Below are 27988 nucleotides of genomic sequence, written 5' to 3' on the forward strand. Positions count from 1 at the left end.
TGATGTGGGGTTTACAATTTCTACCTCTGGGAACCGGGAAAGTTAATTAACAATAACTAGCAAATTCCTTTTATCCAGTTCTACACACAATTCTATGCTTATTTCCTTCCTGGATGTTTCACTGAGCTCCTCAGAAGCATTGGTGTGTGATGTCTGGGAATTTTGGATAATTATCTCTAACACTTTGCCATATGCATGCCTTTGTATTTACAAACTTGTGATAAATAATAAATGTAGTTGGATTGCGCCGTGTGCCAGAGTCTATATTACCTCTATACAGGTCCCAAAAAAAGGCAGCCATCTTAAAACACTGCCAAATCTCTTCATATATTCATGAAGGCTGATAGCAGCCTTTGGCTGAGAGCTTTGAAAATTATAACGCTGGAATACAGTCCGTTGAACTGTGCATCAGAATATCATTAGCAAAAATACTGTCTGACATAAATATTGTATCGTAAATGTTGTCCTACTGAATGTAGATTTTTATTTTTAAACCCATTGGAGCATTAGTTTAATAAATAATATTTAGGTGACACTATTTCTGTATGACTACACTTTGATTACTATATTTTGGTATCTTACCCCCCGTAAGAACTCTTGGGAACCTCTTTTCATTAACAACCTCAGTTAGCGCCATGGAGACAATTTTCCTGAGTGGAAGATTGCACATTGCTCCACACCTTACATCAGTCAGGCTCTGGAGGTCGATATGGAGGGCACCAGCTATATTCAGGGCTGGCCTTGATTCTGGAGGATGATAAGAGATATATGGGAAGCTTTTTGTGAGGGAAGTGGGGGCTGGAAGCTTTGCTAAATTCAGATTGACTATCCAAGTATATCTGAATAAAGAAATTTAGACCCATCTTACAGGTTCTCACGAGGGAGACATTTCAACACTTCTGACCTCCATTTGATAATTAAGAAGGATCAAGAAGTGCTAATATCCAATGAATGTAAATTTTAGACTCCAGGTTTCAAGAGATACATTTGAACTCTGGTGAAAACCAAGAGTGATTGTTAGACTCAAATGATCAACAAGATATTTTCTGAAAACTCGTCATGTTCCCAAACGTGGGATTAATTAGACACCTTCCATATCTGAGTGGGTCACACTGTTCTGCTTCAATGGCAACCAAATGAAGATGCTTCATGCAAGAATAAATGTGCAGACTTCCCTTTAGTGACTGTTCAGAAAATGCTGGTAGAATGTGCCTTCAGAGTACTTTCACAGACACTGGAATTGTACTGCTCATTTTTCTAGCCTTATTTTCTGGGCATATTAAAATGTTCCCCCAGTACGCTCACCAAGAACAAATATTAATATTATACTGCCTCATGGTATCTATGCATACAATTTTCTAATGTGAATTTTAATGACATTCATTGTCCTGGACACAGCTGTTGGATTAAATAAGAGTTCAGGAATTGTTGTTTGGTTTTGGGTAAACTATAGGTTATGCACTAGTTGAGGTATATACTAGAGTGAAGGCACAGAGCGGCACGGTAGAGCTGTCACTGCACCGCTACCTTGTGTGGAAGTGGATAGAGATGGGATTTTAGCCTCTTTTGAATGTTGAAAGACCAGAAATACTATAAACCTCCATGTTATATGTTTGAATTTAGGTGTCATCGAGTAACAGGGAACCATTATCTATTTAACGTAACATACATACAGTTTTATACTTTGGTATTCTCCAAGAGAAGTACACTGGAGGGCTGCTTTTAAAGGCTTTTTAACCAGAATCTACAATGCCCTGGCACTAGGAGGAAGCAATGTAATGCCCCTGTTTTGTGGAGATGGAATCTCATCAATGTTTTCCTATATTGGGTCTTACTGCTGAATTCTTAACAATCTATATTGTTATGAGGCAGAGTATGGAAGTAATTCAATCATGTGAAGAATTGATCTGCACAATTGATTCTGCAGCTGTATTGCCTTGGATAAATGGAAAGACAAAGTAAAGGATATTATTTTTAAAAAAAAGTTTTATTTGTTTATTGTGCAGCTTGTATAGTACACATCAGGTCCTCACGCAAGAGGCAAAACAGGGATAGAGATTTAGTAAAGTACAAGAGCTAGTTTGTGTCATAGAAAAGTAGAACAACCCACAAAACTCCCACGTCCCTCAACCCCTTGTTTCCGGTGGCACTAGCATTAAGACCCCAACGGAGCATCTCATCACAGTTTGTAGTATTATAACACATGGTAGTCCTGAGAATTAACACAATTAGAACATCCGATTACAGCATCTATTGTGTATCCGGGTTTATAAGTAAATACACTAGTGGAGCTCAAAAGTCCTTAGGGCGGGAGGCTTGAAGCAGTTCCTCGGCATACGTCTCAAGTTGTACTTTGCAGTACAGTAAGTCTCGGATCCACTTATTTAGAGTTGGGGTGAGTCCAGAGCCCCAGCACTGCGCCACAGCTCTCTTAGCTAACAAGGTGGAGACAGCCACCAGTCTACGGTTGCAGTGCTTTAGATACTGTACCCAGGGTAAGAGACAAACCTCAGGAGTACATTGCACAGGTTCAGCCACAACCTTCATTAGCAGATCAGTAACTTTACCCCAGAATCTATATATAGGGTTACAGGACCATGCTGTGTGCCCACAGCGCACACAGCAGGAGCTTTCCTGCAGACCAAATCGCATCAATTGCATCGGTGTATAGTACTGCTGGTGCAGATATTTCAAGTGGATGATGCGGAGGTTGTAATTCGTAGTGAGGCGGCCAGTCAGGACGCAGCAGAACCTCCACATCTCCGGAGTCAGCGAGACCCCCAGGAGTGCCATTCATTTGTTATATGAAGGGGATCGAGCTGTTCCCTTTCTCTAAGAGACATAGGGGCAGATTTATGAGGTTGTTGCGCCTCTTTGCGCCGCAATTGCGTCACTTTTTTTGACGCAACTGCGGCGCAAACAATGCGCCCTATTTACAACGTGACGCATCTAGGAGATGCTTCACGTTGTAAAGCACTGTGCCATAAGGAGGCGTTCCTGCGCAGGGGGGGGCGTTCCTGCGCAGGAACGCCTCCTGAAAGTGGCTGAGTGAAATCTATGAGATTTCACTCAGTCACTTTCAGGGCAATGCTGCGTCAAAACCCTGCACCTGCTTGAAGCAGGCGTAGGTCTTGACACAGCATTGTGCACATGGTGTACCCCAGAGCCTTGCTGGAGCTGCGTCGCGCTTGTGACGCAACTCCAGCAATGCGCCACATTTCCGGCACAGATGCGTCACGCATCTGTGCTGTTTTTGCACCATGGTGCGCCGCATTATAAATGCGGCGCACCATGGTTGGCGGAGCTGTGGCGCACTGTGGCGCATGTTAACTGGCGCATCCCTGGGGATGCGCCAGTTAACATAAATCTGCCCCATAGTGTACAGTTTTGTGATCAGGCCTGTACGATCCACACCTGCCAGCACCGCCTGCAGTGCTAACAACTGCGCGGGTTCTGCAGGGTAGTTGGGGTAAATAGCACGTATCGCCTGCCTCACCCGCACATAAGTGAACCAGAGCCTGAACCCCGGTCCCTGCCGCCCTGTATGTCAGAGAGTGATCTGAACTGGCCCTGTTTAAGGAGGTCCCCTAATTGGGTTATTCCTACCACGCCTAATGCTTTAAGAGCTGCAGGTTCTTTTGCAGCAGAGATATCTGAATGTGCAGCGAGAGGGAGCCGTGGGGCATAGAGATACGGCAACTGTCGCAAGCATCTTCCACGCCCATGCCGTGCAAAGTGCAGAGTTGATTTCAGTTTTGGGTCCGCCACTCCCTCCCGACAAGGCAGAAACAGCCAGGGCCGTAGAAAGGACTGCATCAGCTTCAATAGCAACATGCGGCTAGAAACGCTGTGGGAAGAACCAATAAAGCGCAAACTGGGCCTGCGCAGAGAGATAATATAAGCGCAGGTCGGAGGCTTCAAAACCACCATGCTCGAACGGCAGTACCAATACCTTCCAGCTGCACTGAGGCTTCTTGTCGCTCCAAATGAAGGAGAGCAGCGCTGAATGAAGAGAATTAAACAACGCAAGATTAAGGCGGATAGGGATATTAATGACCATGTAAAGAAGTTTGGGCAGTATTGTCATTTTAACTACTGCTATGCGGTCCGCTAAGGAGAGAGGGAGTTTGGCCCAACGCATAGCTAGTTCTGTAATTTGGACTAGGGCCCAACCATAATTCTCCAAAACGACTACTTCTGGGTCTCTGTGAAGCCACACCCCTAAATACTTTACAGGGTCGGTTGACCACGTTAGAGGGAAAACCAGCTCTATACGCTGCGAGCCGGCTGTAAGAGGGAGCACCGTTGATTTTGCCCAGTTTATGCCGAGCACTGAGAAAGTAAAGGACCTTAGATAGCATGAGGATGCTTAGAGTTTGAATCACTAAGCCATCCCAACTTATCACAACAGGAGGAATACTAAGCCCACCAAACATAACACACGATGAGGAAGATGAGGATGTCTTTGATAGTACAATACTCGTTTTGATAACTTAATGCTCCTGCTGGGACTGAAACACTTTCCGATTGAAGGCAGTATGTGCTATGGAGTGTAAGGATAATCCATGATGAAAGGAAAGATCTTTAGAAACAGTAGGGAAATCAGACTACAGGATGTACATAAGTGACCTCAGAGTGGCAGCGAATTGTGTATTTTATCTGTAATTCTAAAACGATCTCTGGCTAATGCATACCTTGAACAAAAACGAGCTAGGGCCCTAGACAGTCAGGCCGAAGGGTCACTATCCTCGGTATTTGTACAAATTAAGGACCTATATAGGTTTGAGGGGGTCCTAGATGCCATTTCCCCAGTGCTGGCCAGAAAGCTCTTCCTCCAATGGAGATACGGTACGCTGCCATTTCGATCTTTTACTAGTTCCTGGTCATCACCCCCTTTCACCAAGCAGTGTCCGGCCTGTGATGCCACGGAGGAAACTGACTTACATGTGGCTTTTTTCTGTCCAGCCTATAGGGTCGCAAGGAAATATTGGCTGTTGCCACTGAGAAGAAATATGGGCTGCAGGGAATATGCCCCAATGTATAGGTTTTTAAAATCTGATATCTCCGGCCCAACTGTGTTTGCTCTGGCTAAATTCCTTACTAATGTCTGGCATACTCGTAATCGCATTTTAAAGACCCTGGTTTCCCCCTAATTTTAAGACTCATAGCTTTTAATGTATTTTAGTATACTATTCCAATGTTTTATATTGTAAATGCACTGACTTCTTATTTTGTATATGTGTATTGTTTATCTTTTATGGCCAAATGGCCGAAATAAAGATTGGAAAATGTAAACGTTTGGGAATTGCCCGCCTGGGACAAACGGAATGCTGACAATCATTCTGCAAGAGCCTTTAAGAATTTCAGCAGATCCATTAATTAGGAAAGATTATAATATGATGTCAAATAATGCTCAAAATAAAATGAACATAAAACATTAACATAACAGAGTTGAGAGTGATGAAGTGTAGGCAATCTAATGGTCTAGCATGCCAGTTCTTTTTTGTGCACCATTTAATTGATTCTTAGCTCCCTTTCTTAAAGAGTAAAAGAGTAAAATATACAAATTTAACAATTAGTCTTGAAAAAATTCGTAGACCAAGAAACGTACAAGAAGGTTTCCTGTTATCTGCTATACTTACACCATCCTTTCAAACATTACACAATAGACCATTGTCTTTCGTTAGACATATGGCTGTAGTAGTTCAAGCAGAGAAATTTTCCCCCACGGAAACCATGTGCATTTCAGCAACTAAAATTTCCTACAAAACCTTTCATCCCAATTGGATGATTTGCAACAAATCAATTGTTTGCTGTGCATATTGAAGCAAGTGTTCTCGTAATAGTCAACCAGTGGGCGTTGTAAAATTCTTGGTCCGAGGCTTAAAATGAACTCTACTGTTTTCCCTCCAGACAAACATACCTCATAGCCACTGATGCTGATTTTAACAGAAACATCCAATGGCTGGTTGGTGACCCCTGCCACAGATTTCACCAGGGACATAAACAGCAATGGAAACCAAACGATGCAGATCAGGGAGAAAATGATGACTCCGCCCATCCCATACTTCACCACCTTTTTCTTCTTCTGTCCTGATGGATCAGGATATTTCTGAGGGAATAAAACATCCAGCTCATATTTTTATATACTTGCTGACCTTCCCTTTTATATTGTCATGACATTGTTCATTTATGATTAGTAAGTACATCTAAAATCTCAATTTTATCAACTTTACAAACCTACATCATGCACTTTTTAGTATACATTTCTCTAAAACACCAATACATTTCTTATCAAACATCTCTTTATTTGTTTTAAAGAAAGCAAAGTATGCAGGTATACAAAAAAGAACTTGTAGGGGATAAGGACCCCAATGCAAATTATCGGCCATTTCGAACAGTATGCAAATAGATCCTATACAGTTTGTGAACTAGAAAGCGGCCTCCAGCACGTATTTGTCAGTGTCCAATTGACGAGTCCCCCCTGCCCCACAACCCTTCCCTCCCATCCCTCCCACAGCAATACAACAAGAAAAAAACCGTAAACTAGGGTGTCATGGTCGAATAAAAGTAATAAAGAGTGCTCCAGTTGGAATGTTATATCAGGGAGCTGTAAAAGGCACGACGGTGTGGGGGTGCCAGGATTTTCTTTTTGCGCCCTCGAAGGGGTGAGAAGGTGCACTAGATATGAAAGAGGTGAAGGGCAAATAGAGGAATTCCCTCGGAGAGGTACTCCACTAGTGGCCCCCAGATATATTCAAAACTTTGCGGGAGTCCTCCACAATGTCTGCCATTCGTTCCATCGCCAAGGCCCGCCATAGTCTGGCATGCCATTGTGTAGGGGAAGGGGCTTCTGATTTTTTCCAGGCTGCGGCCACTGCCATTTTGACGGCTCTGAGGCAAAGCCACATTACCGAACGATCCCCGTGGGTTTGGTGCTTTAAGTTGGTGTCTCTGAGACCCAGTAGAGTGTGTTCTAATGTGTTTGCAATCGGATATCCCAGCATCTGTTTGATTTGAGCGAGGACCTCCCTCCAAAATGGCTTAATGTGTGAACAGTCCTACCAAATATGTCTAAAGTCTCCCAATTGCCCATAACCCCTCCAGCATCTATCTGAGGTATTAGGGAAGATGGTGTGTAGCAATTGTGGATGGAGATACCACTCGTACACAATTTTGTAGTGTGCCTCTCTGAGGTGCATACACCGGTTGAACTTAGGGATGTCTCTGTAGAACTGACTGTTTTTTCGTTAGGGGAGTGTCTAGTATTGTGTACCACAGGAGTTGGTGTCGCGGGGTATTTGTGGAGGATTTTGAGCGGAGCAGTGAGTAGAGAAAGGAGATGGTGCCCTTTGAGGAGGTCCCCGACTGAGCACATATTTCTATGGGAAGCAGCTCCCAGGTAGTGGCCAGCCGCAACTGTGACAGCAGAGTTCACTGTTTAAGTTGCAGGTATTGTAATTCTTCGGATGACTGGAGGTTACATCCCTTAGCACATTCTGGAAAGGAAAGCAATCTCCCCCCTTCGAAGAGATGGGAAAGTATAAGGCAGCCCCCCTCCCGCCAAGCGTCAAATGGGCCTTCCTGCAATGCCGGGGAAAACTCGGGGTTGAAGTGTATGGGCGTGTATGGGGAGGGAAAGGAGGTGAGGGGGTGGATCTGTTTACCTCATCCCACACCCTCAGGGTGGTCGCCGTGGGTGTGCTTATATAGGCATTTTGTAGGCGGTGTTGTTTGCTTTTCCACAGGAGGTCCCAAATCGTTTTCTCTATGATTTGCCTGTCTATGTGGAGCCAGTGCTTGTCGGACTCTCAAAGGGACCTCTCAGTAATCACCCTCAATTGGGCAGGCCTATAGAAGTCCCTAAAGTCTGGTAGAGCCGGTCCCCCCTCTTCCCTGGACCTAGTCAGCATGCGACTGGAAAGCCGCGCCCGCTGCCCCTGCCAGATGAATTTTGTGACCATTGATTTTATTGTAGAGAAGAGTGTCTTATCCACCGGGATCGGGAGGCCCTGGAAGAGGTATAATAGCCACGGTAGGACATTCATTTTAACTGCGTTTATACTCCCTATCCATGAGAGGTAGGCCGTCCGCCATCTAGCAAAGTCCGCATGGAGTTGACGCAGCAGTGGGGGGAAGTTTGCCCTGCAGAGGTGCTCTAACTTGGGGGTGAGCTTTATGCCTAAGTAAGTGATATCTTTCTGTACTCCTCGGAAGGGGGACGCCACCTCTATAGTCTGCATAACAGCTTTGGGTATGGTGAGGTTCAGGAGATAGGATTTTGATCAGTTTACCGTAAAACCGGAGGCCTTCTCGTAGAGGACAAGCTCCGTTGGAATCGCCGGGAGGGAAGTTTGTGGACTCATGGAGGGAAGAAGCACATCGTCCACAAAGAGAGCAATCTTGTGCTCATCTGTGCCAAATAGGACACCCCGTATATCAGGGTTGGAGCGGGTGCGCTCTGCAAACGGTTCGATGCTAAGCGCAAATAAGAGGGGGTTAGGGGACAGCCTTGACACGTGCCTTGGGTGAGATCAAAAGGCGCCGAGGTAACCTCATTCACCAGAACCGTGGAGCAGGACGGATGGTAATTCGCTTTAATCATTCTATTAAAAGGTTTCTCAAAGCCAAAACGCTGTAGAGTGCGGATTAGGAAGTTCCAGTCCACCTGGTTGAAGGCCTTCTCCATGTCCAGCGCGAGGAGGACTGCGGGTATAGCCTTCCTTTCAACAAGTTGGACTATTCTCCGCAGGTTGTACGATTCAAGAAGACCACCTCCCACCACCAGATGCTACGGATCCCCCGCAGATGCTGGAGCGAAGTCACCATAGACCAGCTGACCACATCGCTGAGCCAGAACCCACCTCTCGAGACCCCCGACACCAACGACGCAGCACACAACCTCGCACAGTGGATCACCAACTGAGCCGACGACCTCGCTCTTCTGAAGACACCCCCAGGAAAGACGAGCAACAGAAAAACCTCATAGTTAACAGACGCCCTCAAAACCACAAAGAAATCATGCCGAATCATCGAAAAAGCTTGGCGCCACAAACGGACATCAGAAAACATGACAGCCCTCAAGAACGCCACCCGCGAATACCACCAGGTGATCCGCACCACCAAAAGGACATCGTTCAAAGAGCGGCTGGACAACTACACCCACAACAGCAAGGAACTCTTCAGCATCGTCAAAGAGGTCTCCAACCCCAGCGCCAGCAACAACAACATCAAACCGTCGCAAGACCCCTGCAACTCCCTCGCCACATTCTTCCATCGCAATTTCGCAGATATACACAACAGCTTCGGGCCCCAGATTCCGCCTCCAACCACCAAACCAACGACCCCCACCACCAGCCTCAGCGCATGGACCCCCGTCAGCACTGAAGACACCACCCGCATCATGAACACCATCCACTCCGGCTCCCCCTCCGACCCATGCCCTCATCATATCTTCAACAAAGCCAACACTATCATCGCACCCCACCTCCGGAAATTCATTAACAGCTCCTTCACGTCAGCCACCTTCCCAGGAAGCTGGAAACACGCAGAAATCAACGCTCTTCTGTAGAAACCAACAGCGGACCCCAAAGACTTCAAGAACTTCCGCCCCATCTCTCTTCTCCCCTTCCCGGCTAAAGTCATCGAGAAGACCGTCAATAAACAGCTGACTGCATTCCTCGAAGAAAACAACTCACTCGACCCATCCCAGTCTGGATTCCGAGCCAACCACAGCACCGAGACCACCCCCATTGCAGCCACCGATTACATCAGGACCCTGATTGATAACGGAGAGACAGCCGCTCTCATCCTCCTGGACCTCTCGGCAGCCTTTGATACCGTCTGCCACCGCACCCATATAACCCGCCTCTACAACACCGGGATCCGAGGAAAGGCCCTGGACTGGATCACATTGTTCTCTCCTACAGAACCCAGAGAGTCCGCCTCCCTCCCTTCCGCTCCGAGGCCACCAAGATCATCTGCGGCGTACCCCAGGGCTCCTCACTCAGCCCAACCCTCTTCAATATCTACATGAGCCCCCTCGCCACCATTGCACGCAAACACAGCATCAACATCATCTCCTACGCCGACGACACCCAACTGATACTCTCCCTCACCAAAGACCCTCTCACCGCCAAAGCCAACTTCCAGGACGGAATGAAAGATGTCGCAGAATGGATGAAGCACAGCCGTCTGAAGCTCAACTCGGACAAGACGGAGGTCCTCATCCTCGGACAATACCCATCCGCCTGGGACGACTCCTGGTGGCCAACGACGCTGGGCACCGCACCGACACCCACGGACCACGCACCCAACCTGGGATACATCCTGGACTCCTCCCTCACGATGACCAAGCAAGTCAACGCAGTCTCGTCCTCACGTTTCAACACCCTGCGCATGCTCCGAAAGATCTTCCGGTGGATTCCCACCGAAACCAGAAAGACGGTCACCCAGGCCCTCGTCACCAGCCGACTGGACTACGGGAACACCCTATACGCAGGAACTACAGCCAAACTACAGAAACGCCTTCAACGCATACAGAACGCCTCCGCACGACTCATCCTCAACATCCCTCGCCACAGCCACATATCCACCCACCTGAGAAACCTGCACTGGTTCCCCGTCTGCAAGAGGATCAGGTTCAGGCTGCTCACCCACGCACACAAAGCGCTCCACAACATGGGCCCCGAATACCTCAACAACCCCCTCTCATTCTACACCCCAACCCGCAAGCTCTGCTTAACCAGCCTCGCCCTCACCACCATCCCACGGATTCGCAGAACCACCACCAGAGGAAGATCGTTCTCCTACCTGGCAGCCAAGACATAGAACTCCCTCCCCGCACACCTACGACTGACCCAGGACCATCTCACCTTCAAGACCTGGTTATTCGAGCAGTAGCGGCACCCCCACCCCCTCCCTTCAGCGCGTTGAGACCCTCACGGGTGAGTAGCTCGCTCTACAAATGTACTGATTGATTGATTGATTGATTGATGGGGTTGTCTGCCCTTGATGAAACCCGTTTGGTCGGTTTGGACCTAGGATGACATAATGTGTTCCAAACGGGTGGCCAAGTTTTAGAATACAGCTTAGCGACCAGGTTGAGGGGGCGATCGGTCTATATGAAGCACATTGGGCGGGATCTTTCCCTTGTTTGGGGATGACGGAGATCAGGGCTTCACCCATTGAGGTTGTCACTTGTTGGGTGGAGGCGATATGGTTACAAAGTGTCACTAGACGGGGAACTAGGTCAGGAGTGAAGGTACGATAAAAGTGGACATTCAGACCATCCGGACCAGGTGCTTTGTGGAGCTTGAGTGAATCAATCGCTTTTTGGACCTCCTCAGTGGAGAAGGGGCTGTTTAACCTTTCGTTGGTAGAAGCGGGTACTTGTGGGAGAGTAAGGCCTTCTAGATATTGGTCCTGTGCTCGTAGATCAGGTTGATCCACTGCATATAATTCGCTGTAGTATAATTCGCTGTAGTAATCTCCAAAAGCCTTGGCCCTGTCTGCTTCAGTCTGGTGAGGAGCCCCCCCCTCCCTCTACCCTTTGAATGTAGTTCTTCTCTTGACGGATCCGTAACTGGCGTGTCAGCAGCGCTCCTACTTTATTTCCCCCCTCATAGTTGCGAGCTTGGAGGCACAAAAGAGTCCTTTCGGCCCGTTCGTGTATATCGCTTGGAGTTTCCCCCTAACTTAGGTGACCTTATGGAGAGTTTGTACTGAGGGGGGACCCATTAATTTCCTTATGTATTACAAAGGAATTATGATTCATATGTCTTATTTGATGGGTATTTCAAAGTTAACCATCAAGAAAATGAAATGTAATCTTTTTGCCCCAGTTGAATGTTCCCCGTGAAGTGAGATATGTTGGAAAGATTTAATCTCCTAATACCATAAAAGCATAGATTTGGGAATCTTCATAAACATGGCCCCTATTACTGCCTATAATAAATGCTAGTATGATTTGAGGCAGTGAAAGCCTTTCTTATTTACTTATAACAAAATATAAGCACCAAGAAGCATCTTAGAGAATGTCTTGGCCGTGTACAAGATCTACAAATGAAGAAAAAGGACCAATAGAGGTAGAGCCATTAAATGAACTTACACAGAGAGTTCCAAAAGCAACAACTAAAAGCAAGGCAACAGGAAATACTTTCATTCTTTTACACTAGCCTCCCATGAAATTGGCAGAGATGAGCATGCAAAGTCATCCAAATAAGCAAAGACACAGGGAAAACACAGACAAAGACTGCAACTCTACTCTCTCACCTATCCCGTGCTCGGACCATAAGATTTTTGTTTGAACAACTATCTGCCCTTTCACACTCTCCAAACACATTTATTTTTTTGTTTTACTCTTTGTTTGTTTGCATCTTTTCTGCGATCACTCTAATGGCCAGGCTACTGAGTTATATATCTCGAATTTCTATCAACTGTCTTTGCATTTTCTCTCTCTAAATGTTTTTTACTGTAATTCTGTGCACTTTAATTGTATGTATGTTTTTAACTTTGAGGAAACACTTATTGCTGCAATCTTAATAAACTATAATCAAAAATCTAATCTAAATAGACTATAACATGCACATAAATAACATGCAATAGAAATCACATACCTTTCTCATGTGCTTCATTCATAGCCAGCAAGCTCCTGAAGATGTTTCTGTGCCATATCCATGTTGTAGTAACACATATAGATTGAGTGCACTTTGGTCACAGAGCCTTATTCATTTATTCTCATCAACTACATATCTGTGCATTCAAAATAAATGTAGAATTAATTCTGATGGGGGGGCGGAGCTAGCCAGCGTCGATGGCGGACGCGTGAGCTCTCGGCTCATCGCCTTAGCCCTGGAATAATCCTGTTAATTTATCCTTCGAAGTGTCCAATATTCCGTAACTGGCTCCGCTACACTCACTGACACCCCGAGGCACTGCTGGGCGACTTCCAGACCCTGGCTGGCGAGTTCCACCGAGTGGATTGAAGCAAGGTTCTTTGGCGATCTGGTGGTGGCGGACTGGGCCTGACGCCACGGACTATCCTGGGAAGAAGGCCGGGCGACGTCACCTGACGTGCGGCTCCGGAATCTGGCAGGGGCGGTGTGGCTACCGGCCGGACTGACGCCAAGCTTTTCCTTGATCGGAGCGTCCCCCTCTTCTTTGCTGCCACCCCACATCGGAACCATTTGCCCACACACGTAGTGGGTCTTCGGTGGTGCGGACGCAGTGCACTTGATCTACGTGGAGGGGCAGCCGCAACTTTGGAGCGATCGCGGGGGCAAGTCACCCCCGGTGAGTCCTGCTGTCCCTGCAGCCCTACGCTACACCTGAATGGTAGTGCCCGGTGTTGAGAATTTTGAACTGACATCGCCCAGTGTCGAGTGCGGATATCGCTAGAGTGATCGGAGCCTGTTGGACCTCCATAACGGGCGCCATCTTGGCTGCATCGTGCCCGCGACACAGGCCTCGTGTCTAGTGGCAGCGGATCGCCGACCGGTGTGTCTCCTACGCTATCCTTGCCGACTGGAGGCAGCGAGGTGGCCATCGTTTTTGTGTTCTCCTACGACTGGAGAAGAACATGGGGAAGAACGACACAACGCAGACAAAGCTCTCCTTTGACCGGCGTCGACCGAAGGGAACGGACGCAACGGCCCCGGAGGCATCCCCGAAGGGGGCCACTGCGACTGTCCCAGCGCCCACAGAGCTCTGGGACATGTTGGCCGCCATGGAAAAGGGCATACAGGACAGTATCGCGTCTGTGGGCTCCAAAATAGACGCATTGTCGTATCGCATGGACCGCATGGCGGAACGAGTAGACAAACATGCGGAGCGCCTGGATATGGCGGAACGTCGTCTCACGGAAGCTGAGGAGGCGCAGACCGAATGGGACAAGGACAGAAAACAATTCGGTAGACTTCTGCAGGTAATCCGTGATAAGACAGAGGATTTGGAGGCGCGCTCACGCAGGTCCAACATACGCATAACGGGAGTGGCGGAGACGACTCAGACCGGCAAGATGGAACTCTATGTGGAGAAACTGCTGAAACTTCTACTCGGGGAGGAGGCTTTCTTCCCCATGTTCATCGTGGAACGGGCGCACCGCACGTTGGGCCCAAAACCGCAGCCGGGCGCGCCTCCCCGTCCCATCATCGCGAAGCTCCTCAATTACCGCGACAGGGACACTGCTTTGCGCTTGGCGAGGGACAAGGGTAAGCTCCAACATGAGGGCATGGACATCTCCCTCTACCCGGACTTTACGGCCAAAGTACAGGAGGAGCGGCGACAGTTTGCGCCGTACAAAAAGCAACTGCGTACGCTGGGCCTAGACTACGCGATGCTGTACCCCGCCAGGCTTCGCATTAAGACAGGGGGGCGTTCGTATTTCTTCACGGATCCCAGAGAGCTTCAGAAATCCCTGAAGAAATGGTCACGGGAGCGCAAGGAGACTCGGAAGAACCAAGAAGACGACGCAGGTTCAGCCTCGAACTTGGATGAGCAAGACTAAATGGGTTCTACCGGTGCGTTTGGCTATCCCTACAAAGGAGGGGACACTATCCCTCGAAATGGTGGAGCTGCACCACCCCCCCCCGAGGGCGGTAAGTCTGGATCGCACGGGGACTGTCTGTACTGATTGAAGGAGCAGCGACCGAACTGAATAGACTTGTGCTATAAGGTTTGCTGGAGAAGAGGAAGGTTAACGCTGCTGGGGGGTATGATCTGGTCTATATAACATTGTCGGGGGGTTGGTGGGGTCGGGGGCGCTTTGGTGTGATTTACTACGGACACTGAAATTAAAGCGAGGCTAAGAGAGAGTGCCGGACTGACCTAATACGCTAGAACAGTTGGTGGTGTTGTACTATTCAGGCGAGCTTCGCCCCGGTGCCTTTGGTTGTGCGACTCCCTAGGGAGTTGAGTTTCGAAGTGACTTGCACTCTGCTATTTTTGGGTTGATGGGGGTAGTTTTTGGGGCCTGTCTGACCTGGTTGGGGGTGGTCGGCTGTGGGTGGGCCTGGGAGCGGGGGTGGGGTTTGGGGACAGGGCTGTTGGGGGTTCTTGCTGCGGGGTGTTTGGGGGGTTCGTGCTTGCTTTGAGTGGTCTGATTTGTGGAACTGTAACTGAATGGAAATGCCGGCTGGCTACAATGGAGAAAAGTGTACTGCTGTGTTTTGTTCTCTCCGTCCCTGGTGATATTATGGTTCATATGCCCTTGCAATGTCCGATACTGCAATGACTGTTCCCGCACAGGCCCCACACACGCTGAAACTGATGACCTGGAATGTGCGAGGCCTGAACGATTACCGCAAGTTGAGGAAGGTCCTCAGCTACCTACACAGACACCATGTTGATTTGGCCCTGCTGCAGGAAACCCATTTGCCTATCAACAGTAGGATGTTACAATCCCGTGGGTTGGCGGGACATATAGTGGCGGCTGGATTCACGACTCATTCTCGGGGGTGTTAACCTGGGCCAACCCTTCCTCACAATTGAAACTCGATCCCGGTACAGGCAGACACGGAGGGTCGATATGTTTTGGCTAGGTGTGTGGGTAAGGGACTAGACCTGCTGATAGTTAACGTTTACGGCCCCAATTATGATAACCCTGAATTCTACGCTGCCCTGTCCGCCCACTGCAGATCTCATGCACAGCCTGGGATGTTATGGGGGGGGGGATTTTAATTTTGTCTTTGACCCTGAAAGAGACCGCTCTGCGGGCCCTACTCGGCGACCGGTGGCCTCCGCCGCCTATATGAGAGCCGAGTTGATCAAACTAGACCTAGTAGATGTCTGGAGGGACAAACACCCCACGAAAGGCGGCTTTACACACTATTCGGCCTACCACAACGTCCATACTAGGATTGATTATTGGTTGGCGTCTCCTCCGGTCCTAAGTGGTATTCGCGCGTGCGAGGTTCTCCCGCGCACCCTATCGGACCACTCCCCCATTCTGTTGCACCTTTCCACTGCCAGGAAGGGAATACCGGCCTTCACCTGGAGGTTCCCTCCCTTCGCTTTGCTGGATGATGCCTTTCGGGGTGAACTGGCGGAAGAGATAGAAAAATATTTTGCTACTAATCTAGGCACGGTCGATGACTTTTTCACGGTCTGGGAGGCATTCAAGGTGTTTATTAGAGGAATGGCTATGTCGAAGCACTCCAGTGTGCTTCGCTCCATCAGTCGGGAACTTGCCGCTTTAGCTAAGCTGGCGGAACTGGAAAGTCGTCAATTATTGCCTCCTAGCACTGACAATGGCCCGGCGCTTGCCCCGTTACTGTCGGAGTATCAGTCACTGGCGGACAGAGAATTTCTCTAAATGGGCAAATACGCCACGGCCCGTGTTTACGGGGAGGGGGACAGGCCGGGCGCCCTGCTGGCTCGCATAGTTAGGGGCTCTCGGAGACCTCTGGTTGTAGAGGAATTGAGATCCCCAGAGGGTGACACAGTTGCGGACGAGGAACAAATCCTAGAGACCTTCAGACGCTATTATGCCGGACTTTACCAGTCCAAAACGCAGGGCGTGGAGAGCGAAATGGACGATTATCTGGACCATATTGCCATGCCATTCCTGCAGAATTCGGATAGGGAGTTTTTGATGGCCCCCTTTCATGAGGACGAAATTCTGGAGGCCCTTGCGAGCATGAAAGCGGGCAGTGCGCCAGGTTCCGACGGGCTTACGGTCGGCTTCTATAAGGCCTACAAAGACATTTTGCTCCCGCACTTAGTTACCCTCTTTGACACAATCTGCGAGGACGGTGAAATGCCACTTACCATGCGTGAGGCGTTGCTGGTCACTATACCGAAGCCAGGAAAACCCCCGGATCTCTGCAGTTCATACAGGCCACTTAGCCTGCTAAACGTGGACGCAAAGATATACGCCAAAGTCCTTGCCAACCGACTGGCTCTATTGATGCCAGAGCTGGTTGCACCGGAACAGTCTGGGTTCGTTCCATGTAGAAATTTAACCTACAACATACGCACGGTGCTGGGCACGATGCAACATGTCAAGCAAGAGAACCGAGCGCTGGCGATATTCCTAGACATGGAGAAGGCATTCGACTCTGTCGAATGGCCCTTCCTGATCAGAGTACTGCGGAAGTTGGGCTTGGGCGAACCGTTTCTGCAGAGGATCGGGGCGCTGTACCATCGCCCATCGGCCAGACTGCGGTTGGGGGATAGAGTGTCGGAGCCGATATACATTGGCAGGGGAACCAGACAGGCTGCCCTCTGTCGCCGTTGCTCTATGCGCTGGTGGCGGAACCCCTAGCTTGTGCTATAAGGGAGTACCACAGTCTGGAGGGGATAAGCTTTCCCACCTACAAAATAGGGATCTCGACGTACGTTGATGACACCTTGCTGTACGTCCGGAACCCGGAGTCGTATCTGTCCGCGGTTCTTCGGGAGGTGGTCCGATTTGGATCACTCTCGGGTCTGCGGGTGAATTGGGACAAATCCATCGCTTTCCCTCTCACCCCGGTGACACATCCCTTTGACATGGAGTACCCTCTGCAGTGGTCCACGGACTCGGTCAGGTACTTGGGCATTCGACTGCACACTGATCCCGAGGTCCTGGTTTGGGACAACTATGGTGTAGCATTCAATAAATTAGTCGATGATGTCGACGCCTGGATTAAACTCCCGCTATCCCTCCTAGGCAGGATCGCTCCTTCCCTGCGCCGACTGGTCGATATGGCATTGCTAATAGCCAGGAGAGTAGTAGCAGTCTGTTGGATGCGTGGGCCTCTCCCTACCAAGACAAGATGGCTAAGGGATCTACAATACTGCTGTACTCAAACAGAACTGTACAGTGAATGGCTTCCGCCTAGGAGCAGGCCAAAACATTTCTGGGACCTTTACAAGGAACACCTGCAAAAGGGGGAGGACGACGGCTCGGAAACCTCAGAGGTGGTGGAGCTCCAGGACCAAGTGTTGGAATAGTGGGTTGGATTTATAAGGTTCTTTCCCCGAGGGGCGAGGGATGGAGTGAGTGGAAGGGCGGGAGGGTGTAGAATTGAAGTCCATGATCCATGGGGACGGGAAGGGGTGGCAACTGGGGGGGACAATCACACTGACTTGGGGGTTGGCATGGGACACACTGCAGACACACCATGATTTGCTCACGATTGGATGACGGTATTAGTTCCACATTCACACTCATGGGAGGGAGGGGGGAGTTGGGATGGTAGTTCGGGTAGTTTTCCTTTGACCTTTCCTCTCCACAAGACCTTGCTGCCGCGTTTACATTCTGGGATGGCCAGTTGTCGCACTGCACCACTTGCTACCTGCGGAGAGGTCACTCTCTTGGTTACACTGGACTAGCGCCACTACATCACGCCGCCGGGCCCCCGGGATGCCGGCTACTATGGCTGTGTACAGTATTTCTTTGTTTTTGACCACAAGGTCCATGTGATGTGTGTATCCATGCAATGTGAAATTGTAAGGGAATCAGTGACGACAATGGTTTTGCTGTCAATAAAGGTCTTTCAAAAAAAAAAAAAGAATTAATTCTGATGAGGTGGACATCTTTCCAGCGATCCTACAACTGCAGGCACCAACATTGCTTTACAAGTTGGATGTTGGACAGTGGCAGTTTGGCTCAAAATCTTGGCCCAGAGTAAGACAGGTCGCAAGGACGTCAACCTTAGGAATACGCGTCCTGTGAGATCCTTGAGATCACTGCCATCCCAAAGTCAGCACTTTAGAGCACCTTGGTGTAGTTAAATTAATTTCTAAAAGCTCCATGAAAGCCTCCTGAGACCGCTAGCTACTGAACGGACAGCAATACATAGCCAGTATAATGGCTGACCCATGGAGAAGAGGCTAGGACTGGGCAAGAGCACACTGTGCACCACTGACGATGCAGGTTGTTCTTATTAAAAGCCATATAAAAACGTTGTTGATTGAGAAAGGAATTTTGCCAGGAACAAGGAAAAATGAAGGGAGGGACATATTATGTGCAAGTGTTAGGCCAGTAGTGTAGGGTGTACATGGTCGAGGCTGGATGTGGTGTTGTAGTAAGTATGGAGTGCCGTTGGTGTTGTAGGTGGCAATGAACAAGATACTTATCTTAAGTAATGCTCTTTCTGTTGGAGACGATCTATTCGCTGCTTTCTCACCTTTTGAATATTCCTCAGGTGCTAAACTGGTTATGGAAACTCTTCTGCAGTACCTCTGCACACTGGTAGGTGGCGCTGCATAACCCTGCTGGAGCCTACAGTAGCGGCACTCTCGCTTGCAGACGTCAGTTGCTTTCGCGACCGTCCACCCCCGCAGAGTCCCAAAAGCAAATTGGTGTGACCAGTTTGCAGGTTCCCAGACCTGGGATCTTATTAATGGATAGGGGCCAACCACAGAAAGGGGAGGATGTGCGAGTCAGTGAGTAATATATGGCTGGATAGAGTCTCTACCAAGAAGAGTGTTACAGAAGTAACGGGTTCTTCTAATAGAGACTTCTGGCTGCAGAGTACCCACCTTTCCAATAGATACCAAAGCAGTACCAATTTGGAGGTGAGTCTATTGATGGCCTCAAACAGAAAGTCCTGCAGAACGAGCAGGCAAAATGCAGCTCTTGGTGAACCTGACTGCCCAGACCATAGTGCTTCATGAAGTATGAAGGGAATCCCACGTAGTCACCCGGCAAATGTCTAGGACAGGGACTCAGCATGCTGACACAGTGGTAGCAGCTTTAGCCTTGGTGGAATGAGTACTTCACAAAGAGCTGATCGTACATGCAGTGTTCTTTGGTACAATCAAGGTAAAAGCTCAGCACTCTTCTGGTGTCCAAGTGATGGAGTCTCTCATCCTCCTTAGAGTGGTAAGGCAGAGCATAGAATGCTGGGAAGCTGATGTTCTGACCTATGTGGAACGTTATCACAACTTTAGGTAAGGAAGGTGCCTGCATCTGCAAAACCAGTTTGTCTGAGAAGAAGGTGCTGTTTGGTGGGTTGACACACAGAGCTTAAAGCTAACTCACACGCCACACCAATGTTATGTCAATGAGGAACACTGTCTTGAGGATGAGGAGCCACAAAGAACAGCTGTGAAGCAGCTCCAATGGAGGGCACAACAGAAACGTGAGGACCAAGTTAAGGTCCCATTGTGACATGACAAAGGGAGAGGGAGGAAAGAAATGATGTAAACCTTTCAATCAGGCGCATAACAACTGGAGACTTAAACAAAGAGGGCTGATCTGGCAAATGCAAAAAAGCTGAAAGAGCCAATAGGTACCCTTTAACTGTGCCCAGAAAAAAGCCTTGCTGGGCTAGGGACAAAACCTCAGATAACTTTGCCTGGTGGGGTTCTAACTGCTGAGTACCACACAAAGCCACAAATTTGTCCCAACGACAGACGTATACAGTTTCTGCAGAGGGACCCCAGGCTGCCAAGATGACATCAACCACCTCTGGAGGAAAGTCAAAGGTGTTCAGATGTCACTGCTCAGTCTCGAAGCATGAAGAGCATGAAGGTGGAGGTTGTGAAGGAAGATGTGTAGAACCATGGCCTTTTGCTGCAACAGCAGTTCCTCCCAGAGGGCCAGCTTGGTTGGGGGACAGATTTTCAAGCCTAGTTCTGGATACCATACTCTCCATGCCTAGTCCAGGGCCACTAGGGTGACGTGGGCCCGGTCAGTCCTGATTTTCTTGAGAGCTCAGGGCAGGGGGGAAACAGCCTTTAAGACACGCAAATGTGTGCTGCTACCACTGCCATCACGTTTGTGAACACCCAAGGGGCACTGGTGAGACCAAAGGGGAGCCCAGAAAACTTAAAAGTGCTCCTGAACCACCACAAACAGCATGTGGCGCCGGGTGTATAGAAACCTCAAGGTTCAACGCCACCACCCAGTCTTCCGGGTCGAGGGCAGACAAGACCTGAGCCAAAGACCTGAGCCAATGTAAGCATTTACATTTAAAAAAAAATCCTTCAGAGGGAGGGACTGAGAGTGTGCAAGTATAAAATTGGACAAAGGGATCTGTCCTTTTTGGGCATCAGAATGTAATGGGAATAACAACCATACACTACTCATGGTTTGGGCACCCTCTAGATAGCCCAATTGGCAGAAGGCTTGCACTTCCTGCCACAAAATGGAATGATTGTCCTCCGTCAGGCATTGGGGGTTGGTAGACAGTGTAATGAAGAATATTGGAAGGGGCTCTTCCGAACAATTATCAAGACCCACCTGTCTGATGTTACGAACTGCCAACCTGAAAAGAATTGTCTGATCTTTCCTCCTGCAGGGCTGTGCAGCAGTTTGGAAGGTGGGGCTATAGAAGTGATAATGGACTGGGCGACCTTTACCGTGGGGGCGGTGGGCACCACGGTTGCGATGTAAAACTGCTATGTGCCGTGCTGGAGTTGGATTGGCTGATGATATGGGGTACCTCTGCCAAAGTGATGAAAAGAACAGTAAGACTGATGGAGCTGGCGAGGAGGGGCAGAGAAGCCCAGGGAGCATGCTGGTCTCTTTGAACTGCTTGAGAGCGGAGTCTGCCTTGTCCCCAAACAGGGGAGTCCCATCGAACGACATGTCCATAAGAAGAGAAGTGTGGCTCAATGGTTAGAGCGGCAGACCCTGATGCAGAGGTCTAGCCCGGGACCAGGGTTCAATTCCCCGCCTTGGCGGGTCTTGGACTCAAAAAAATTCCACGGACCTGATAATTCTCGCCTCGGTGCCTATTCTAATCATAGAGTCCCACTCTGCAACTCTGGGCAATAGCTTGCTTAATCTCCACAACGGCCCCCACGACGCTAAGGATGCCTGGCCTTCACCCTGGGGGTGCCCAGGAGTGGACGCCTCACAGGGAAAGCCAGGACGGGTTCCACAGCGGTATTCGTACAAGCGCCTTGAGACCCTTGCGGGTGAGTAGTGCGCTATACAAGTATCAATTTACATTTACATAAGGGACAGCTAGAGTTCGCCTAGAAAACCGGTGGACTGCAGCCAAACGCGAGAGTGAATAACAACAATGGTGCCAATGGCTTGCTCGATGGAATAAGTGGTGTCCAAGCCATAAAGAATTGTGAACTTGGCTGTGTCACAAATGTCCTGAATGGCCTGGGCAAGGACTGGTCAGAGACTGTCAGGGACACCTGGGAGGACTTCATCCAGAGAGTCCCAAAGGGCGTGGGAATAGGGCCTTAGCAGACAGCTGGCATTTATTAACCTGGGGACCAAGCTTGTGAATAAGAAAACCCTCTTCCTCAAAGTCTCCATCTGTTTTGGCTCCCTATTTGGGAAAATATGCCTGCACCTCCAAGCTTTCAGGTGAGGGGTGTTAAGATAAAATGAAGGGTTGCCCGGGCCAGCGGTGCTGTGCAATTTGGTAGTTGACTGGGAGGACACAGCAAGCTTTGGCCCATGCCCCCAACAAACTATCTGTAAAGGCCTTGTTAAATGGTAAGTGGGGATCAGTGGATGTCTGCCTCTGCCTACTGAAAAATTATCATCAGTACATTGGTCTTGACCTCCAAGGAGGGGAGCTGGAGGTCGAGGACTTCAGCTGTCCTACACATAACCATGGCATAGAAAGCACACTCCTTAGTGGCAGGACCGGGATGAGAGGAGACTGGACTCAGAAGAAGTATCAAGGCCACAAGCTCCTTGCAGGTTGTCGTGCTAATTCTCCCTGCTGTAAGGTAGGCTACTCTCATTACCTGCATCCTAATTGTTGTCTGAATCCGTGCCAAACAGGGAATGCAGGATGTGCTATTATCGTTGTGGTGGCAGATCAAGTGGGCAAAATGGAGCTTCAACAGCAGTCAGGCATGATTTCGTTCAAGGCTGTTCAGGAATCAACTCGACGTTGGAGAAGACATTTGGGGCCTTCTCTTCTGACGTTAACAGAGTCAGCATCGGCATCAACGTGCCAGTAATGGGCATGGACCACTTCGCCGGGGTGTGGAGTCAAGAGTAGAGATATAATCGGCATTATGGACTCAGAGGGTCCAGTCGGCAAGAGGCAAACCTGCTGGTGGTAACCCAGGTGGAGATCCTATTGGCTCTGTGGGGCCCGCAGGCGCACCGGCAGGAGACAGCGTGGAACTGAAGAGACGGAGCATGGCCACACAGAACTCTTTGATCTGCTTAGGCTGAGGAGAGGTGTACAGCCCCAGAAATTCAGATTGTGGCAGAACAAGTTGTGGATCGGTTCCGAAGTCAAACTACCACGGGAGCGAGATAGAGATATATATAGTGCTGCCCCCACGCCTTCCCAGGGGAGTGTGAGTGGTGGGAAAGAGCTGAGTTTCACTTAGACTTCTTGTGCTTTTTCTTTGACTTGCCCAAAGAATAGGATCCAGAGGAAGACCAACCCCTGGAACAATTGTGATGACTTCTGGATCTCGAACAGGACTGGTTGGACCCCAAGCACCACAGGCACATTTGGTGAGGATCTGTCACAGACATTTGTTGGCAGGAGACCTTACAGGGCTTAACACCTGTTCTTTTGGGAGGTGACATGTTCCCTGCACACTGTAAAGCAATTTTTTGGAGTGAGGTAGTGGTCATAAAGAGACGAGACGTAGCGCTGGATCTATGTCTGGTGGCGCTGAAAGAAAAGAACTGATGTTAGCACATATAAGTGTGCCTATGTAGGTGTGGTATGTCATTTCCGGAATGGAATGGTGTCAGTGCGGAGCTGTACGGTGCCACCTACCAGCATGTAGAGGTACTGTTGGAAAGTTTCCAAATACAGTCTGCTGCCTGGGGAATATTCAAAAGGTTAGCAATATAATGCTCTAACAGAAAAAGATGTTGTGGGGTATTGGTGTTGTAAAAAGTAGGTACTGTGGGGCATGGGTGTTAGAACGTGTAGATGGTGTTGGTAAGTTTTAGAATTGTAACATGTAGCTATCAGTATAGTCTCTTTTTGGCGATGTATGCTTTACACTTTAGGGTACTGTGAGTGCTTAGGAGTGGAGGTATAAGGAAAGGGGATGGTGTATGGTGAGATTATTGACAGTGGTATGGAATAGCTTCAAATTGTTCTGTACATGGTGTTGGGTTTTTTGCTGGTCTATAGCTTGTTTTTGGTGATGTAGGTTGTCCACAGTTGCGAAACATGTGAATGGTGGTGTATGGAGTGGCTGGTGCTGTGAGGTGCAGATGGTGGTTTACACACAAGTGATTGTAGGGACTGTCAATGGTATAAGGTGCATTCTGTAGTACAGATGGTGGTGTAGGGCAGATGGTATTGTATAGAGGGTGGTATGAAGTCTAGGTGGTGGTGTAGGGCACGCATTGTGGATTGGGTTACAAGTAATATAAGGTGTATGATGTAGGTAGTGTAGGTGTATAGTTTAGGCATAGTAATATGTTTAAGGTGGAGGACAGATACAGTTGTGGTGTGGTAGGATGTAGATGTAAGTGTAGAGTGGTGTAGGTGTAAGGTGGCGGTGTAGAGTGTAGGTGGCAGTGTTTTATAGGTACTGGCATAGGTGATAGAAAAGTGAAGGTGTTTATGGTTGTCAGTACTGAAGTAGTGGTATAGGTGTACATAGCTGAGTGGCGGGTAGTTGAACGTTTTAGATAATGGTGTAGGTGGTGTACAGTGAAGTGTAGGTGTAGAATGGGCTAATGAAGAGTATATGTAGGGGCTGCTGGTTATAGGTGAGGTTTGGTGTAAACAGTGGCAGTCGTAGGATGAAAATGGTGATTTTGGGCTGAGCAGGGTGTAGCATAGTCTTTCAATGCTATTGTAGGGTGTAAGCATGGTGAAGTGGGTGGCATTAAAAGGGTGGATAGGGGCTCTATAACTGTAGTACACAAAGTGTATGTGGTACATGATGGTGAAGGTTAGATGTTAGGTTGTAGGTGCTGATGGAGGCTGTGGTGTAGGCTTTAGGAAGTGCACTTAGGTATTCTAGTTTTGATGTAGGTGTAGCAACAGTGTTATTGTATGTGGCATTGGAGGTGTAAGTGCATTACTAACCATGACACTAATCCATGCCACAGACTTCAGACAGTTGTATGGGAACTCCTTCAATGTTCCCCGAAAAGGGTGCACCACGCTTATACAGGTTATGCACTGGCCAAAGCAAAAGGCACATTCTTTTTAGGATGTTGTAGACAGTCTGAAATTACTTCAAACTTCCTACCTATGCATTTCAGTAAAAACCAGTGTGATACGATGCTCCTACCAGTGCTGAAGCGCCACTATGCCAAAACTAAAAACTCAATATATACAGTTTCTAATGAATGTACAGAAATAGCAATGGTATTGCTTTTCAAAAGGCAGAAGTAAAATCAATCACTACAACAATGTTCAACATAGTACTAGAGTGGTACAATTGTCAGAAGAAACACTACTAGAATACAGAAATACATACTGTGAAACAAACGACAATAGTTTATAGACCCTTTTAGAAATAATAACATATAGACATATTCTCACTTGTTACTCAGAAGGCACATTTCACAGTATAGGTTTGCAAGGGTTGTGATGGAGAAAGCAAAGAGTTGATCGACTGACTACGTTTTCAAGACTTAAGAGATGGATCTTCAGAGAACATTTACAATGTGGAAGGGAGGGTGTGGCTATCAGTTGGCCATAGAGGTCATTCTGTTGAATGGGTTAGAGTATTTTGAAGGAACAACAAATCCATTTTCAGTCTCCCTTATGAAAAGTGAGAAGGTTTGCTTGACAGTGCGAAAAGGGCAAGCCAGGATGTGGCATGCGGGAAGTCGAGAGAGATGGGATGGTGCCATTTATGGATTTTAACACTATGGTGATGGGTTTGTACAGTATCATGGGTTTGTCCAGTTCAGTCTGCCTGGTGCTCATGCAATAAAGATGGTGATTGACTCGAGAGATTCAACAGGGTTTTAGTTACAACATTAATGATTCAGACAAGGGAATGAATGAATGCTGCAGAACTCTCAGACTACTGCAGTAGACCAGTGTACATATTACCAGAGTGTCAATTAGTCACTCTATGTCTTGGAAGGGGCCGTGGACATGAATCTTTCTTCTGTTAAGTGGCTGTAACTCTTTTTAAAAAAAAATATTTTTATTAAGATTTTCTGGTGCGTTACAGGATAAAAAGAGACAAATACAATTCATTATTCATAAAATACTGAGCCTATCTAGGTCCAATATTTTAAAAAAAGAGATATACAATTACATGTTCAGGACAATTACATTATTAGTCGCACAATAAAATAGTATTAACATTAAAATGCACTCTACAGGTTGAACAAATGTATACAAGGTGTGCTGTATCCAAAAAAGCTACTATCTTTTCTCCCTCCACTCTGTAAGTGACCAGTTCATAAAGGCCGAACTCAATATTGTGTATGTCCAAAAGTCTGGAAAGCCACATTTGAAATGACGGAGCACTGGTATCTTTCCAACCTGAAGAGATTAGAATCCTTAGTACCGCTACTGAGATAAAAAAGAGGGCTTCCTCATCTTTCCCTAGTCGTAGCTTCTCATCTATGCCAAGTAGCATCAGAGTAGGGGATAGATCAATCTTATGACCTAGCAGCCCCTCCAAAAATTGCCCTATCTGATCCCTAATTGGGCCGAGCGCAATACAATTGGAAAACATGTGTAATAAATCTGCTTGTCCCTGATTGCATCTGGGACAACAATCTTCCTCCCTAACCCCCGAGGAAAAAAGCTCTGCGGGCGTATAGGATAAATTAAACTTTTTATAGTGCTGGGCTCTCAGATTTGAAGACCGAAAGATTTTCTTATTCAGATTTAGGGCAAGATCCAGATCTACATCGGGATTGGACAGTTTAGTTGCCAAAGCAGATTCAGTCTTCTCCATATCATCTTTGATTCCCATCAGAAAGAAATTATAGACTGTTTTTATTTTCTTACACCCTTTTACTAATGAGTCCAACAGAGGAAAGTGGACCGGGTGTACCAGCTTAGGCCTCAGTGCTTTCAGAGTACATTCGATTTGAGCATACGATAGCCAGTGGGTAGATGGGATGGAAAACTTGTACTGCAAGGCATCAAATCTTACTATTTCCTCGCCTTCCATAATGTCACCTATAGTCTTAATACCCAGCCCCTTCCAAACCTGAAAATTACCTTCAGCGCACAAATGGGAGAAAAGGCGAGAATTGCAGAAAGGTAGATGCACATTAATCTTAGGAACTTTAAAAAACGTCATGGTGGACTTCCATACTTTTCAGGCCCCTTCCAAAATCCTAAGCCGAACCCTCTTATAATACCTACGATCAACTTCACACAATAATAAGCCTAATGCCTGTCTCCCCAGCAAAAGCTCAAATATAGAAGGGGGGCTCTGAATTTCTACACCTACGGAGTCCACCTCAGACTGGAATAAAATTAGCATTTGTGTAAGAAGACAGGTCCAATGTTATAATCTTAGATTTGGGAAGCCCACCCCCCCTCCCTAGAAAGTGACATATAATTTGTGGAGCGCCTAACCTTGCCGTATTGCCAGATAAATCTTATAAATACAGATTCCAATCTTGTCATTAGTCTCTCTTCAATAAATAAGGGTATGGCCCGAAACAGATACAGTACTTTAGGGAACATTGTCATCTTCACCGCGTTTATCCTCCCAATCAATGAAAGGTGAAGCAGATCTATTCTTTTCAGTTCTGTTTCTATTGATTTGATAAGCGGAAGGTAATTTTCATCCAATATTTTCTCAATTGAGGCATTTATTCTGACCCCCAAATACACAGCGGCATCGACATATCTAGTGTCAGATTTGCCAATATATTTTGTGCAAATTAACTGCGTTTTTGTTTCGTTCAATAGATAACCTGAATGGCTGCCGAAATCCTTAGCCAGTTGACCAAGAGCTGGCATCGCTTGCTGCGGGTCCGTAGTGATGACAGCCAGATCATCAGCGTAAGCCATAATTTTATTTACATGGCCATTTAATACAACAGGGCTGATCCTGGGGCACCTAAAATTTTCTGGATAAGAGGATCAATATAAAGAGAAAAGAGGGTCGGGGAGCAGGGACACCCCTGACGTGTACCTCTCCGAATGACTATCTTATCTGA

At 47.8% G+C, this 27988-nt stretch overlaps 1 protein-coding gene across 1 annotated transcript in view; it reads right to left on the reverse strand.

The window, feature by feature from the left end:
- LOC147706209 (piezo-type mechanosensitive ion channel component 2-like) overlaps positions 1-27988 on the reverse strand; it is a 612835-nt gene that overhangs the window by 56799 nt on the left and 528048 nt on the right. The window contains exon 44 of the mRNA XM_086929599.1: positions 5924-6112. Within this exon, the coding sequence (XP_086785725.1) occupies positions 5924-6112 (189 nt within the window). The remainder of the gene's footprint in view (positions 1-5923; positions 6113-27988) is intronic.

The sequence above is a fragment of the Lissotriton vulgaris genome, chromosome 7, assembly GCF_964263255.1.
Source record: "Lissotriton vulgaris chromosome 7, aLisVul1.2, whole genome shotgun sequence".
Taxonomy (NCBI): Eukaryota; Metazoa; Chordata; class Amphibia; order Caudata; family Salamandridae; genus Lissotriton; species Lissotriton vulgaris.